This window comes from Kryptolebias marmoratus, linkage group LG8, assembly GCF_001649575.2.
Source record: "Kryptolebias marmoratus isolate JLee-2015 linkage group LG8, ASM164957v2, whole genome shotgun sequence".
Classification (NCBI taxonomy): Eukaryota; Metazoa; Chordata; class Actinopteri; order Cyprinodontiformes; family Rivulidae; genus Kryptolebias; species Kryptolebias marmoratus.
This window is the reverse complement of record NC_051437.1, coordinates 25123111-25137011: the sequence shown is the minus strand read 5'-3', so window position 1 is coordinate 25137011 and position 13901 is coordinate 25123111. Positions and strand designations below refer to the sequence as shown.

General features: G+C 38.1%; 1 protein-coding gene across 2 annotated transcripts in view; it reads right to left on the bottom strand.

Moving 5' to 3' along the window:
* Window positions 1-13901, bottom strand: part of prex1 (phosphatidylinositol-3,4,5-trisphosphate-dependent Rac exchange factor 1) — an 81388-nt gene that overhangs the window by 26850 nt on the left and 40637 nt on the right. For both annotated transcript variants that reach the window (XM_017411373.3, XM_017411377.3), the window contains exons 10-16: window positions 12941-13088; window positions 9959-10059; window positions 8713-8816; window positions 8160-8209; window positions 5603-5678; window positions 4966-5038; window positions 1612-1757 (exon numbers count right to left, since the gene is read on the bottom strand). In XM_017411373.3, the coding sequence (XP_017266862.1) occupies window positions 1612-1757; window positions 4966-5038; window positions 5603-5678; window positions 8160-8209; window positions 8713-8816; window positions 9959-10059; window positions 12941-13088 (698 nt within the window). The remainder of the gene's footprint in view (window positions 1-1611; window positions 1758-4965; window positions 5039-5602; window positions 5679-8159; window positions 8210-8712; window positions 8817-9958; window positions 10060-12940; window positions 13089-13901) is intronic.

Below are 13901 nucleotides of genomic sequence, written 5' to 3'. Positions count from 1 at the left end.
GTCACACATTTACACAAATAACTGATTGTCAAACCCTAATGTTTTTATTGTTCTAGCATCACAAGCAAGCATTTAGCAATTTCCCCTAATGATTGTGTTACATTTATTTTGGATTACAAAAAATAGCCTAACTCTTTCCACATGGAACCCTTAAGGATTCACTTAAAAAAAGATAATGGTGGTCTCATATTCAAACAGTTCACACACCACTAGAAACCCCTTTGTAGGTGGTGATTTTCATCGCACATCAGGTGTCTTGCACGTTATTGTGTCCACTGGTCCCCATATACTATTCCCCTGTGAAGCGAGGCTTAGTAAAACATCATCGCTGAACCCATTAGACGCTTCCATTAGTTAGGCTGCTGGGCCATCTTCCTGCTGCACAGTCCTGATAAGATGGCAATCTCTTTTGTTATATAAGAAGAGATGACTGTGGTAAATAAAGAGTTCCTGCACTTCAATTCAATAATGGGCAAGAAGGAGGGGAGGGGGGGATTAGTTCCGCTAATCAGGGAAAAAGCCTTTTCCACTTCTTGAGGAAGGCCAGATAGCACGCCTACTTCCCACTCTGACATGAAAAAGGATGCTGGTGATGCCTATTGGTTTCCGTAAGATAATAAACAGTCGGGTTCAGCTTCCAGAATCAAAAAGTCTGCTGGATTCAGAACATACACTGACCTACTTTCTAAAGTCCTAACATTTACAGTGAGCTATCACATGAAATATATGAGCAAACTGCACCACTTATAGATACACTACTTTGGTTTTATCATACCAAACTAAATTTTAAAAATGTATCCACTGATTCATGAATTATCATGAAGCTTTCACTATTAAAAGTAGTAAAAACTTCTGATTTATGGCTTTACGGTGAAAGAACTCAGCTGTGTGTTTAAAGTTACAGTTAAATTAGACAAATACACAATTTGTAAAAACAATAAATAAAATAAAATTAGTGTTACTGCTGTTTACAAATCAGAGCTACTGTATTCATCCCGACTTAAACTACAAATTTTATTCATTAGTTTTATCTCATCTTGGCATCAGAAGAACAAAGACCTCATTCCTCATCAATACAGTTGATTATAAAGTGATTATGTTCACAACAAAACACTTAAGGATGCGCACTGATCACAGCAAACATTTATTGTTGTCAAAGTGGCACCTAATCTGAGAGAGGATGAGAGAGACAAAAGGATGGTGAGGGTATTACACACACACACACACACACATTGGTTGGAAACAATGGGTTATTGTGTATTGAGGTAAAAACAGTCCACAAGCTTCTTTCTACTTATAAATGCACAATTGGCAACGAGTTTTTCTTCTCAGTTTTTTGTTTTTCACAGTTTTTCAGCCAAATACTTTGTTTGTGTGTGTGTGTGATAGCAGACAAAGCAGCCTAATTCAGAAGATTAGCACATCTGTGTGCCACGTTTGTGTTTGTTGTTCTTGAAATAAATTCACTCTTTTTATCATCAGCATGTTTTCCTCAAATAAAAATTACAGCATGAAGCTACTTTTCTCAGCAGAAAGTGAGAAGTCTTGTATTCATGTGTTACATTACAAGTGAGTGAACGTGGAAATGTAAATATGTCAGTTTTAGCTCACCACAAGGGACTTGGCTAAGATGTTTTCAATGAGTTTGAAGTCATTTCGCTGGAGCTGCTTGCTCTTGGTGCCGGTTCCCTCGATTTCTTCATCAGCGTAGAAACGGAAGAACTGTGACTCATAATTAAACTCGCTCTTCTCCAAGACTAAAGGAAAAACGCACACACACACACATGTGAGGACAGAGCAGCTGCAGAACACAACACAGATTTCATCACACGTGAATACTTTTCTATTCGTAATCCAAAGTGTGCTGTGGTCATGCTGGAAATGCTGATGTGTGGGCACAGGAGTTCGTAAAACCAAAAAGAGTGTAATGTGAAGTCAGTGGTTAATTTGCTCATTAACTGATGATGTGAGTTAAAACATCTGGAGCCAGATCACATCTGGGTGAAAGACAGTGACTGTCGGGGATGAGAAGTGTCTCTGGAGGACAATAAATATTCTGTTGTGTGTTTCAGAGGCTATTTGCAAAAGGCTGAGCGTTGTTTACCACACGGGGCACCGGAGACAGGTGAGAGCATATTATCAATGCTTCTCCAAACAAAGCATTTTTAAAGCCTGAAACAAATCCACCATTTAGCCTACCATCCAAAGAATAACGCTCAATTCATAATCATGTCTTTTTGTATTAAAAATAATTGTCCAATGAGGTCTGTTCTCCTCAGAAAACTGGACTACACCACTGTAGTATCACATAACATTGCATTATTTTCAAGGTTTGACGAAAACAGCAACAACTCCATCTTTTCTCAACACAAGAGGATCCCAGTGTAAGACCCTGGAATAAAAAGCAGAAATCAAAATGCATTCCTTCAAGGAATGTTAGGCCTTTAGTTGTCAAATTGTGTTTTTTAGTTTATGTTTTTCTTGTTATGTTCTTAAGCACAAAAGATATTACACTACTTCGATCAAAATTATTTTCACTTCTGATGGGTGTCAAGTTATCAAACTGTAGCACAAGCAGACCAGCACCAGGTGCAAAAAACCCCAGAAATATACATAAAATAACAAAGCACTGACCACAGAAAACCCAGTCAGTGGTTTACCAACATCACCACAAATCATATCATGTTTGAGGCCTACTACAAATACCATTTTAAAATATTTTACCACGTAAGACTAAAATAGAAGTAAATCCATGAGGTAGATGAATGGAATTGTGACATGAAGCACAAACATGTGCAGATGTAACACATGTAACCGAGTATGTTTCCTAATCCCAAATGAGTTTTATAGGTGTGTGACTCTTCCAGGCAACTGTGAAAGAGGGCCTGTGTAGGCAAATCTGAGCACCAAAGGTACTCAGCTGTTCAGAGGTTAGGAGAACATCTGCGACGCAAAGATGAGCAAGAGCCTTCACAGCTTTACTACACCCCAACTCCACCACACCTCCACACACACTGCCTCATGCCAACACAAACCATTTCTGAATGCCACTTATTTCCTCTGAGTCACAGAGGCTGTGGCCTTATAATACTTTAACACCACCTATTTAACTCAAGGGAGTGCTAATCTGGAAACTGTTAAAGCTCAATGACACACATTTCCATATTTATGCACACTGCCAAATCATTATTTGAATGCAAATAATACCCCAGTGTGAATATAACTCCTAAGGTCGATTCTTCTTCACATTTAAAAAGGCTGTGGCCAGGGTTTAGTTGTTTTTGCAGCGTTTTTATAAAAAAAAGCTATAAAATATAAAACACTTATGTAGGTATTTGCCCAGAAATAAAAAAAGATGTCTGAGAATCTTATAACAGCAAGCCCAAAAGCAATTTCAAATGTTTTCTTTGAGTAAAACACAAATGCCAGCGTACTGACTGACACAAATTATTTCTTACAAAGGACAATCTGTCTTAAACTGAACAGTATTTTGAATTAATTTTCATATCTGTTAACACAAAATAGAGTTGTGCCGGAGGGGAAAAAAGTCATTATTTGCATTTGCAAATGCCATTTTGGTTTTGGATCATTTAACCCTGTCACATAAGAAAGCTAACGCAGGAAATATGACAATGTATCTGGTTTTGTTCTTTGAATGCTGAGTTGTCTGAACCTGCTGCAGATTTTTCTAACAGTGCACACAGTAAAGTTACAAAGAGCAAGCAAGAACATAAAAAGATAAAAGAAAGCTAAAAAAAATGTTTAACAACAGTGCTGAGGAGCAGATGTGCTGACTAAGGTTTTAAGAAAGTGACTTGGGCGGAGGTGAGAAGTCCAGACAGGGAGAGAAGACAGAGGTCATCACCTTGAATAAGACTCAGAACGGAGGGAGAACAGGTGACTGCTTCGAACAGATGGTAGAGGGTCAGTTGCATGTTCAAGTGGAAGCGAAGGAAATGTCATTAAATAAACTGTCTTGGTGTGGTTGTGTTTTATATGAGAGCAGGATTTGTAAGCCTTCAAGCACATCAGAGCAGGTTCATATATTCATGGTATCAAAGGGTCCCAAAGTGGTGTCACGTGAAATAATTAAAAGCAAAGGTCAACACCTGTAAACCTGATTGAGTTATAGACATTTTTGTCTTTTTAAGGTTACTTGACTGTGGCAGCTATCTTGAATCGGAATGACCCCAAAAGTTAATTAGTTGTAGAAATACATCCAGTGATTACTTTCTGAAAGTTTCATATATTTGCCCAATTATTGAAGGAGAATCAGAAAATTTCAAAGCTTCAGTTTTTCAGCCTGTAAAGGGAAAGCATTAACTGCCGTCACTGTATCCCTTCTAACATAATTCAACACTAAGTCCATTAGAAGCTTCTCACTTTACGCTTAATATACCAGACCGATGATACGGCTGATTCAATTATAGGTCTTAACCAGTGGACATGGTTCAGTGGACTGACCCAGACGGTCGTGTAGAAAAGCCAAACAGCTCTGGTTAGGGTACACTGCTAAGGCTGTTTGCTTTAAACATTCTGGGCTGGAATCAAAATCCGGTTCACTACAACGTGGTCAGTGAGGTTACAGAATTTAGACTGGTTATGCAAATTTACGTTTTACTGCTTTCTTTTTAACATATGACAGCATAAGAGGAGCAAAGCCAGTTTTAAATTCTTGTGGGTTGACGGCAGAACTGACTAGGGGCAAATTAGGGCCAAAATGATGCAATACAGCAGCGCCGAAATGAAATCACTGCACAGACATAAATGAAAGAACACAAGAACACTAATGAAATGTAGATGTTTTGAGTTGAAAAGAAAGAAGGGTAAGTTATTAAAAGCAGACAAAAGACAAAATCTTTCATGTCAAAATGAAGTCAAACAATAGTGTCTTTAAATAGAAATAAAGTTGAAAAAAAATCTTAGATCTTAGTGTGTGTGTCAGTAAAGGGGAACTAAACTGACCGTGGTGCATGAAGCCGCTGTTACAGAGCCCCACACCCAGCGTCACAGCATCCTCTCGGGTCGAGCAGTCTCCCTGGGAAACCACATCAATGACGCACACAATCAGTCAGTCACAATGCCTGTTTACACCTTCTCATGCACGACACACTGCCTGGGTACGAGTGGTGATCTCTAAAAAACACTCGTTTATAGCTGCATCTCCAATAAAAACAGGGACGAGGCTGATTCAACATATTCAAATCTGTTTACCTGAACAGTAAATCCAAACATGTCACAACTGGCTGTTTTATAGATTAACTGCCTTATGTTTATGTAAATATGGCAAACAGCAGAGCTGATTACTTATTACTGATTACTTATTTCACTTCTTTAAATATGTTGCTAAAAAAGCAACATACTTACAGAAGAGTTTAAATATAGATAAGTGCACTTTATGTCGTTTTCTGGAGGGAACCTCTCGGCTATAAATTATAGAAATTTATGCTTCCAACCCTAAACACTTTAAAGGGAAAGGTTTAAATTGCATTTTCATGACTGAAAAATAACCAAAATGCACATCTGTAGAATCAAACTACTAATAATTTATTTAAAAAATAAATAAACACTTCTTTTTGATGTTTCTGTAACACATGCTTACCTGTGAGATTAGCCAATCCACCAGTTTGCAGGCAGGAACAACAGACTTGAAGGTTTTCAGGTGGTAGTCTCTGTCCCTGTAAAGAAGAAACCAAATGTTTAACTAGATTAACTTAGTGTTTATTGCAAGCTGTGTTAAAAAATAAGATACATAGCTCTAGTTAACTGCTTCTACATTTCATCCAAATCTTACCTACATCTCTACTGACTGAAGGTCTGAATCATTCACTCCAAACTGGAGGCTATAATCTATTTTTTTGATATGTGCAATTCCAAATTAGTTTAAAAATGTATTATTTAATGTTAATGACGCCATGCTGAAGTTAGCAAAAGGTGGAACTGTGTAAGCATAGCACCCGGACAGTTTATGGTGTGCACATATCAGAGACACATTAACAGAAGGCTGACTGAGACATACAGCACTTTCTGCATTAAAGACCAGTGTTTGGAAGTATTTTGGCTTCTATGAAGTTAAAGGGAAAATGACATTGACAAGAGCCACGCTATATACGAATTATGTACATGTTTCCACCTGGAGGAAGAAGGAGAAAAAACAGCTAGCTACTAGCTGCCGCTATAAATGAGAGGGAGCAACGTCAAGGTTTTCAAAATCAATTGCAACTTTTATTACAAGGGATTAGTTTCTGCAGGCGGTGGTTGAAAACCAGGGCTTGTGTGCAACGTTTCACAGTTTGGAGCCACAACAGAACATGATCATCACAGCCACATTTTAAAACGGGACAAAAAACAAGGTCATGGAAACACTAAAAGAAAGCAGATCAGATAGCTCCAACATGTGATGGATGACATCTACTGCCACAGAATCTTATGACACTGTACTCAGCATTTTGACTCCTTTTGATCTTAGAGTTCCCATGATCTTGCTTGAATGAAAACTGTTTTATGCTGCAGTGTAGAGCTAAATATTTTGTTGTTGTTGTTTCTTTTTTTTTTAGGTCTGGGAGATTCTATGCCTAGGATTTTCTTTAAAGTGTGATTTTGGATGCATGAAGATGAATCGGTAATAATTTTATAATCATATTGCTGCAAAATCTAACTGAATTGTAAGGTGATAGAGATTCCCGCCCCAACTCCAAAAGGCAGACTGTTGTTTAAAGACAGTGATGATTTGATAACTGGAAGTAATTCTGCTGAACATCTGAGCTTCAGCTACAGTTCAGATATTACCCCTAAATGACTGACTTTAAAAAGTTGCTTTTTTTCAGGCTGTGGTTTTAAGAACATTTTGCTGTCATTGTTTGTAATTAAAACAACTTGTACAACTTCATATGAGCAGCCACTGTATCCAAGTCAGCTGAACAAATAAGATGTTGTATATAGTAAACTAGCACGTTTAAAATAATAAAAAAACAATATCTGTTAAAATCTAATATGGATAGATTTGCAAAACAGAAAGTAATCCTAAATAATAATAATAATAAATGAAAAAAATCATCAGCTGATGAGCAATTTTCTTTATAAGTGAACTCTAAAACCGATTAAATTAGCAGTGGTTTTGTCCTTCTTCAAATTTAATAAAGCAGAGACAAAGTTAATGATTATTACTGTTATTTATAAATCAATGTCACACTTAAACCTTTTAATTAATGGCTGCTACAATACCAGTAGCAATAGACTGAGAAAGGAAGGCCGTGTTACATAATAACTGGCAGGCAGGCAGAGGAATCGCCTTTGTGTGGTAATAAGATTTGTCCTTGAACCAAAAGCTCTTTGTTCGCTCTGATGGCAACCCTGGGCTCTTCAATCAGTGAGCAAGAGATGAAGGAAAAGATAGAGAGAAGGTTGGAGAGTCTGTGTAAAAACACTTTGTGAAGTGGAAATATTCCCTTCAATTTCACATAACTAGTTTCAGTTTAGGAATTACAATGGATGATAGATTCCTCTTAAGGTGAAGATATAATTTAATATATTAAAAGATTTATGTTTCAAATTTGTCTATCAAAATCTGTACGGCTAAAGACTTCAAAGAATCCTCATCTAGAATGATGTTTTAGAACAACAGAAAGTTAAATTTATACATTCCATTCATACACAGAAGGGATGAAGAACATTGTAGTTATACCGCATGTGTGAGCAAGAAAATGAATGTGCAAGAAGAGAGAAAAAGCCAAAGGAGAAATAAAGCAATATAAACGATTAAATTATGACTTTTCTGCACAACCACTAAATAAATGACCTGGAGTAACTCATTAATCTATTCAACAAAGCCATAACTGAATGCTCGCAATATGTGGGTCTTTTAAGAGCTTTTTTCATATTGAAAGTCATGAAACCCTGACAGAGCTAACCTGCGCTACGTGTTGAAAAGAATGAACCTACAGGAGGTTAAACTGAAAGAAAGAAACACATTGGAGGGCTGTCACTCCTGGTGGAGACACAGTTTGTTCAGTCATTACAGAAAGGGTTGAAGCAGGGTGAATGCAACCCCCCCCCCCTCCATGAATATGCATTTATGCACCTGGAGGGCAGACACATTAGCATATGAGGGAGAAGGAGTAAAAGAGAGAGCAGGAGAGGAGAGGAGGGCAGGTGCTTACTTGATGACTGGAGTGTGGAGGCTGTGAAGGCGGCAGTAAAGCCTGACGCCCTGAAAAGACAAGAAAACATGGCTGCTGAGTCATAGCTCGTACACACCTTAGATAAACAAGTACAGTCATGAACAAAAGCTAGAACTTAAGAGTTTGAAAAGAGTTACCCTGAGGCTATCATTTCAGGATAGAAATGTGAATGCCATCACTTCCTACCTCCAAATGCTAGAAAACATAACCGCCTTAATTTATTTCTGGCGCTTAGTAAAAGGATTGTAAGTAATGCTTCTGACAATATGGATAAATACAAAATTCTTTTCAAAAATCACATATTAAAGAAATGTTTTAAAACTGCAAGCTGTAAATTAAAGATGCATACATGAGGTAGACCAGTGTTTCAGGGCTGGGACCCAACTGGTGGTCAAACGTGCAGATCTGCCAAGTTGATGTCTTTCTTGTAATCATTTCTCTGTATAATTTACCCCTCAGACATAAGACTGTTGCCCTTTAGTTTTTGTGTTTCTTACACGACACAAACAAGGAAACCGAGAATTATATTTACCTTCGACATGATGTCCTCCATCTCACTGCGGGCCTTGTAGGTGCCATCATCGTAGCGGAAGCGGTACAGCACTTGCTCGTTCTTGAACTGGTGCTTGTCAGACACTGAAATATCAGAAGCAGAAGAAGAAAAGGTCACACCAGATGAGCTCCAGTTAGAACAATGGTTTATACCTTGTAACAAATTGTAGATGTCTCATTTCTTGTGTGACTGTGGAATATTTAAAAATAAAAAACAACAACAACAGCAGGACTGACTGAAGTCAACTCTTCCAAACAGAAACTGGTTGGTTCCACCACAACAAGTTGGCATCGACTCTTATAAGCTGCCGGTTCTCAGTCTAGACTTGAAATGCCCCCATAAAACCAAAAGGAATGCAATTTTAAAATCAGTTGTTGTAAAGTGTCGATTGAGAGATTTTTACGTACATAAAACGATTGCTGAATTCTCCTTGGAGCAAAGGGAATGTCAAAAGTGTAAACATTCAAGTATGAACAGATGTGTTGAAGTGACTCGAACGAGCACACCTAGTTGGACAAAATGTACTCCAAGATCAACGGGGCGAGCTGTCTGTCATTTTTTGTTATGACACAAAACCCATGATTCCTTTCCAATGACTAGCTTGTGACGCCTTCATTTTGCCTTCAAGGCCTGAACCTCTCCAGTTTGCCCACGTCTTCTTGCTATCCCACAGAGTCCTCCGTGTCATTATTGTTTCACTCTGGGGTTGTAAGCTCCTGTCAGCGAGGATCTCTGGGGATTTTCCACAGGTATTAGGGAACATGAACACCGGGTTTCAGCAAATTTTCTGAGTGCAGCGTGTATAAACATCCTGGATAACTGCATTCATACATTATTTATACGTGTGTGTGGGTGTGTGTCAGTTTCATTTCTTAATGCATAATTCAGGAAGGGGAACCTGTGAGTGTCACACTGAAAGTCAAAAATCTGGAAAGTGGAAATAATGAGACCTTTCAAGAAAAATCAAGACCAGACTAAGAATTTTAGGTCATGGCAGGTTCTGCCATCCCACGCATTGGACTTGCACACAAAACGAATTTACAAAAATTCAATAAGAAAGACAAGACACTGGTTGAAATGCTAAAAAGAAAAACAGAAAAAGCATGATGAGAGGAGATAAAAAAGGGCATATAAATTAAATAAAATCTACAGAAGACAACTGAAGAAAATCAGGAGTAGGTAAGAAGGCACAAAAGACAGAAATGAAGATTTTATTTTGTCTCACCGTGATGAATAATGCCATTTTCCAGTAAGGCTTGTCCCAGGTTGACTCCCTCATCAGCATTACTGATCTCTCCACTTTCCAACAGCCACGACACAAACTCACTGAGGGAACAAGGCAGAGAAGCATTGATTAGGCCAGACTTTATTTCATTCTGGGTTTTTTTATACTTTTTACATTTACATCCATCTTTGATGTGGGGTATCTTTGTTATACTGTTATGACATTTAATGTAAGATTTGTAAAACTGCACAACGTTTTGTCACATCGCAATCAAGTCTACACGCAATGAGAAGCTACAACAATGGGAAGCAGAGGGCACCATTTAATTAATTAATCGAATGGAAAGTGCTGTAAAACAATCATGTCAATGGCTGTGTTGGCAACATGTGGCTGATATAGATATAAACTTAAAATATCTAATTTATTATGCTTATAGGAACACAAAAGTTTTCCTTTTTAGACTATTTTTTAACAGAAATCTCTTCTGGATATCTATGAATTACACTACACATAAAAAAAATCAGTTTGAGAATCATAATTGGAAAGTCTATACCTCTGAATTGTTGTTTATGGTGTGCCTGTGGTGAGTTAAACCAAACGGCATGATGGATTCTGGGTAATATGCTGCAAAATAACTTACCTGGGAAGTATACGGTTTACCTGCAGGTCTTGTAAGCAAAGCCTACGGTTTTCCGCAAGGCTATTTATACAGGGGCCGCTTACTCTTCCAGAATGAAAGGTGTTATAGTATTTTAATGGCTCGTTCGGACCACCGGTACAGGTGGCACATACTTTACAAATTATCTTCCCCACAAATACCCCTTATACCTGCTTGGACACACACACACACACACATCCATATTTGAGCCCTTCAGCTCTGCTGTCTTGTCTCGTCCGCTGAGCAAATGTTTGAGGGAGAAAATGACTTTCTGACGCTCTTCGTCTTTCACGTTTCTGAATGAAATCACTTCCTCGGATAATCGCACACAGTGAATTGGAGAGAGTTGGTGTTTCAGTGTGTGTGATCTTTAATTCTGAAACTAAACTCACCAAAGCTGAAATCATTTTGAACCATGTGTGAAGGGGAAATTGGTTTGTGTGTGTAGATTTGCTTTTCACGAGTCATGAAACAGATAAATAAATGTGTGTGACTGCATGGCAGATCTAAAGGCGTGAAGGCACCTGTTTGTGTATGGATACAGTTCAGCTGCACTGTGTGTATGCTCATGTTGAAGCTGTGGGCACCTTGAGCAATCTGACACAAGTCCTTTTGTCTGTCCGAAGCACAGAAAAAACACTTTGTCATAAATAATAACACGCTTCCAGCAGCCATCCAGGTGCATGCTTTGAGCTGTATAAGTTGATGTCGAAGTTTATAATGTGGACAGTGTGGATGTTTTCAGGCTTCACACATTAGAGTACGGCACAAAACCTAAGTTTTTAAACTTTATGTGGCTAATTTATTTACAAGAGCAAGATTTAAATCTTCCTTAGAATTAACAGTTGAGCAGGAAATGAGATGGAGATTATAATTCTCCCTGCTGAGAGTAAAAAAATGCATTAAGAGCCTAAAGCAAAGTGAACAGAAGCTAACCCAGAAATGAACTGGAATAATCAAGACTTAAAAGCAACTGTTCTTAGCCCGAGGGGTACTCACGACATAAAAGGTATGGGCAACTAAATAAAAAGCTATAAGTTTTGACTGTATATATATTTTAATTCCAAACACTGGTACAACTCACAAACATGTTATCAGTGATCTAACAAAGGCCATCTTTCAATGTGGATGACAGACACTTGTTGAAATTAGTTTATAGAGTGAACAGGGTGATATCAAACCGGCAGTCAGCATCTCCGTTTAATGCAATAATAATGATTCAAACTGTGCCTGTTGGTAATTTAATCTGAAAGACAAATGCTCAGATAATGAAGGGCCCACTCACCAACAGGAAATGAATGATAGTGAGAAAAGTGGGAATTGATAAAAACAGGAGTGGGTGGGAAAAGTACCAGAAGGGAGAAAGAAACGGGAAAGAAAAGACTGTCAAACAAAACACTGGAATTTGAACAAACCCCTGTTCTAAAGCTAAATTTATGTCTGTAACTCTTTGTAAGATAAAATATGACTTCCTTCTGAGAACAGAAAATGATCTGACAGAAGAGAAAAATGAGTGCTGACACAAATATGCATGCACACTAAAGTAGGAAGCAGTTAATATAAAATGTACAATGACCTGCTCCTGTCTTTAGACGGTGGTAAATACACTATTTTAATTAGGTTAGACTGTTGTTAGACCTCGGTGCAGCTTTTAATATGGTCAACTAGCTTATATTAAATCATACAACGTACTATATATAAATCATATATTACATCAGGTTGGGATTCAAGCTACTGTCCTTCAATGGTTCACTTCCAAGTTATCAGGTAAAGCTTTCTCTAATAGTTTGGAAAATTTCTCTTCCTCAATTGTGGAGGTCCTCAAGGATCCATCTTTTAGCCAGTTTTGTTTATTTTGTGCATCCTTCCTTTGGTTCAGATTTCTTTTAAACACAATATTTCATTTCATTGTTATGCAAACAGCACAGATTTATATGCCCTTAAGCCCAGATAAACTGACATCACTTATGTCAGTTCTGAACTTTATTAAAAAGGTAAAATGCTGGATTGCATCTCCCAAATGGTATCAGGAAAAGAGCTCTTGTGTTTGCATTTATCCACTGGCTTCCTGTTAAACACAGCAATGATTTGAAAATTCTTGATTGTGCCTTTGCTGTAGTCCCTCATTACAGACAAGAGGATGTAGGGATAAGCATTTAGGCATTCTGCCAGGACTCTGGGGGGGGAGACTGGGTTCCAGCTCTTTTGAAAGCCTGCTGATCTTATGTAACTTTTTGTAAAGTTTTCCGTGTGAACAGCAAAACGTTCCCGCCACATTCTTGGAACCTGAAGAAATCAGACACTGGGGAATCAAAGACACTCACTTTCCCATAAAGCACTTGGGCACAATGCTGAGCTTCCTGCGTCTATCCTTGATCAGGTGCCTGTTCTTGGTCATCATCATGTGGTAGAGCTTCTCCCCCTTTTCTGCTATCATCACGTAGGCATCTCGCTCCATTCCCAACTTCAGACCTAAGAGAGAGAGAGCGAGAGAGAGAGAGAAATAAGCCAGATCCAAGAGATTTTGTCACATTTACTTAATTTACAACCAATGGAGTCAGACACTGTTGGGGTAAAAGTTGATTTAAAAAAAATATGGGAAAGGAAATGAATGTGCAAACAAAATCTTGGCCAAGAAAAATAAAGCAGATCTAGAGATTTCAACTTGGCCAAGGCTATTTAAATTCATCAAATCCAAAAGCAAACGCAAGTCACGGTGCTGTTAGAGGATATAAACGAGCCTTTTCATGGACCGTCTAGTTATATTGTATTGTACAAAAGGCTTATAGTCAGAAACAAAACATTTGCAGCTTGGATCTGCCACAAGCCTCTGATTCTAAAGAGTAAGTGAAGTTCAGGGTGGTTTGGATCTTGTTTCAGTGTTGATTTGTTAACAATTATTCCTCTAATGTATAGCAGAAAATGTGAGGACCTATTGTGGTTCTGGCTGGCCTAGTAAAACCACTTCAGTGTTCAAGCTGCTTAATCTCATCGTGGGCTTTGATGAACTTCTGAACTGGACTCTGAGACTTTCTGACTCAGGCAACTCAACTCTGTTTCAATGGGACTCCATAATCTGCTCAACTCTGCTGAGCGGCACATCAAGCTTCTCAACTCAAAACTAAAGTACTCAGTTTTACAAGCCATAATGGGCTTGATAAAGTTCAGATTTTGCATGTGCAAAACTTCAGCAATAAAATAAATTACACTTTTAGGTTTTTGTAAGGTGTTTACACTTTGAGTCAATCTCTTAAAGTCTCAACACACTCACTCAACCTTTTGGTT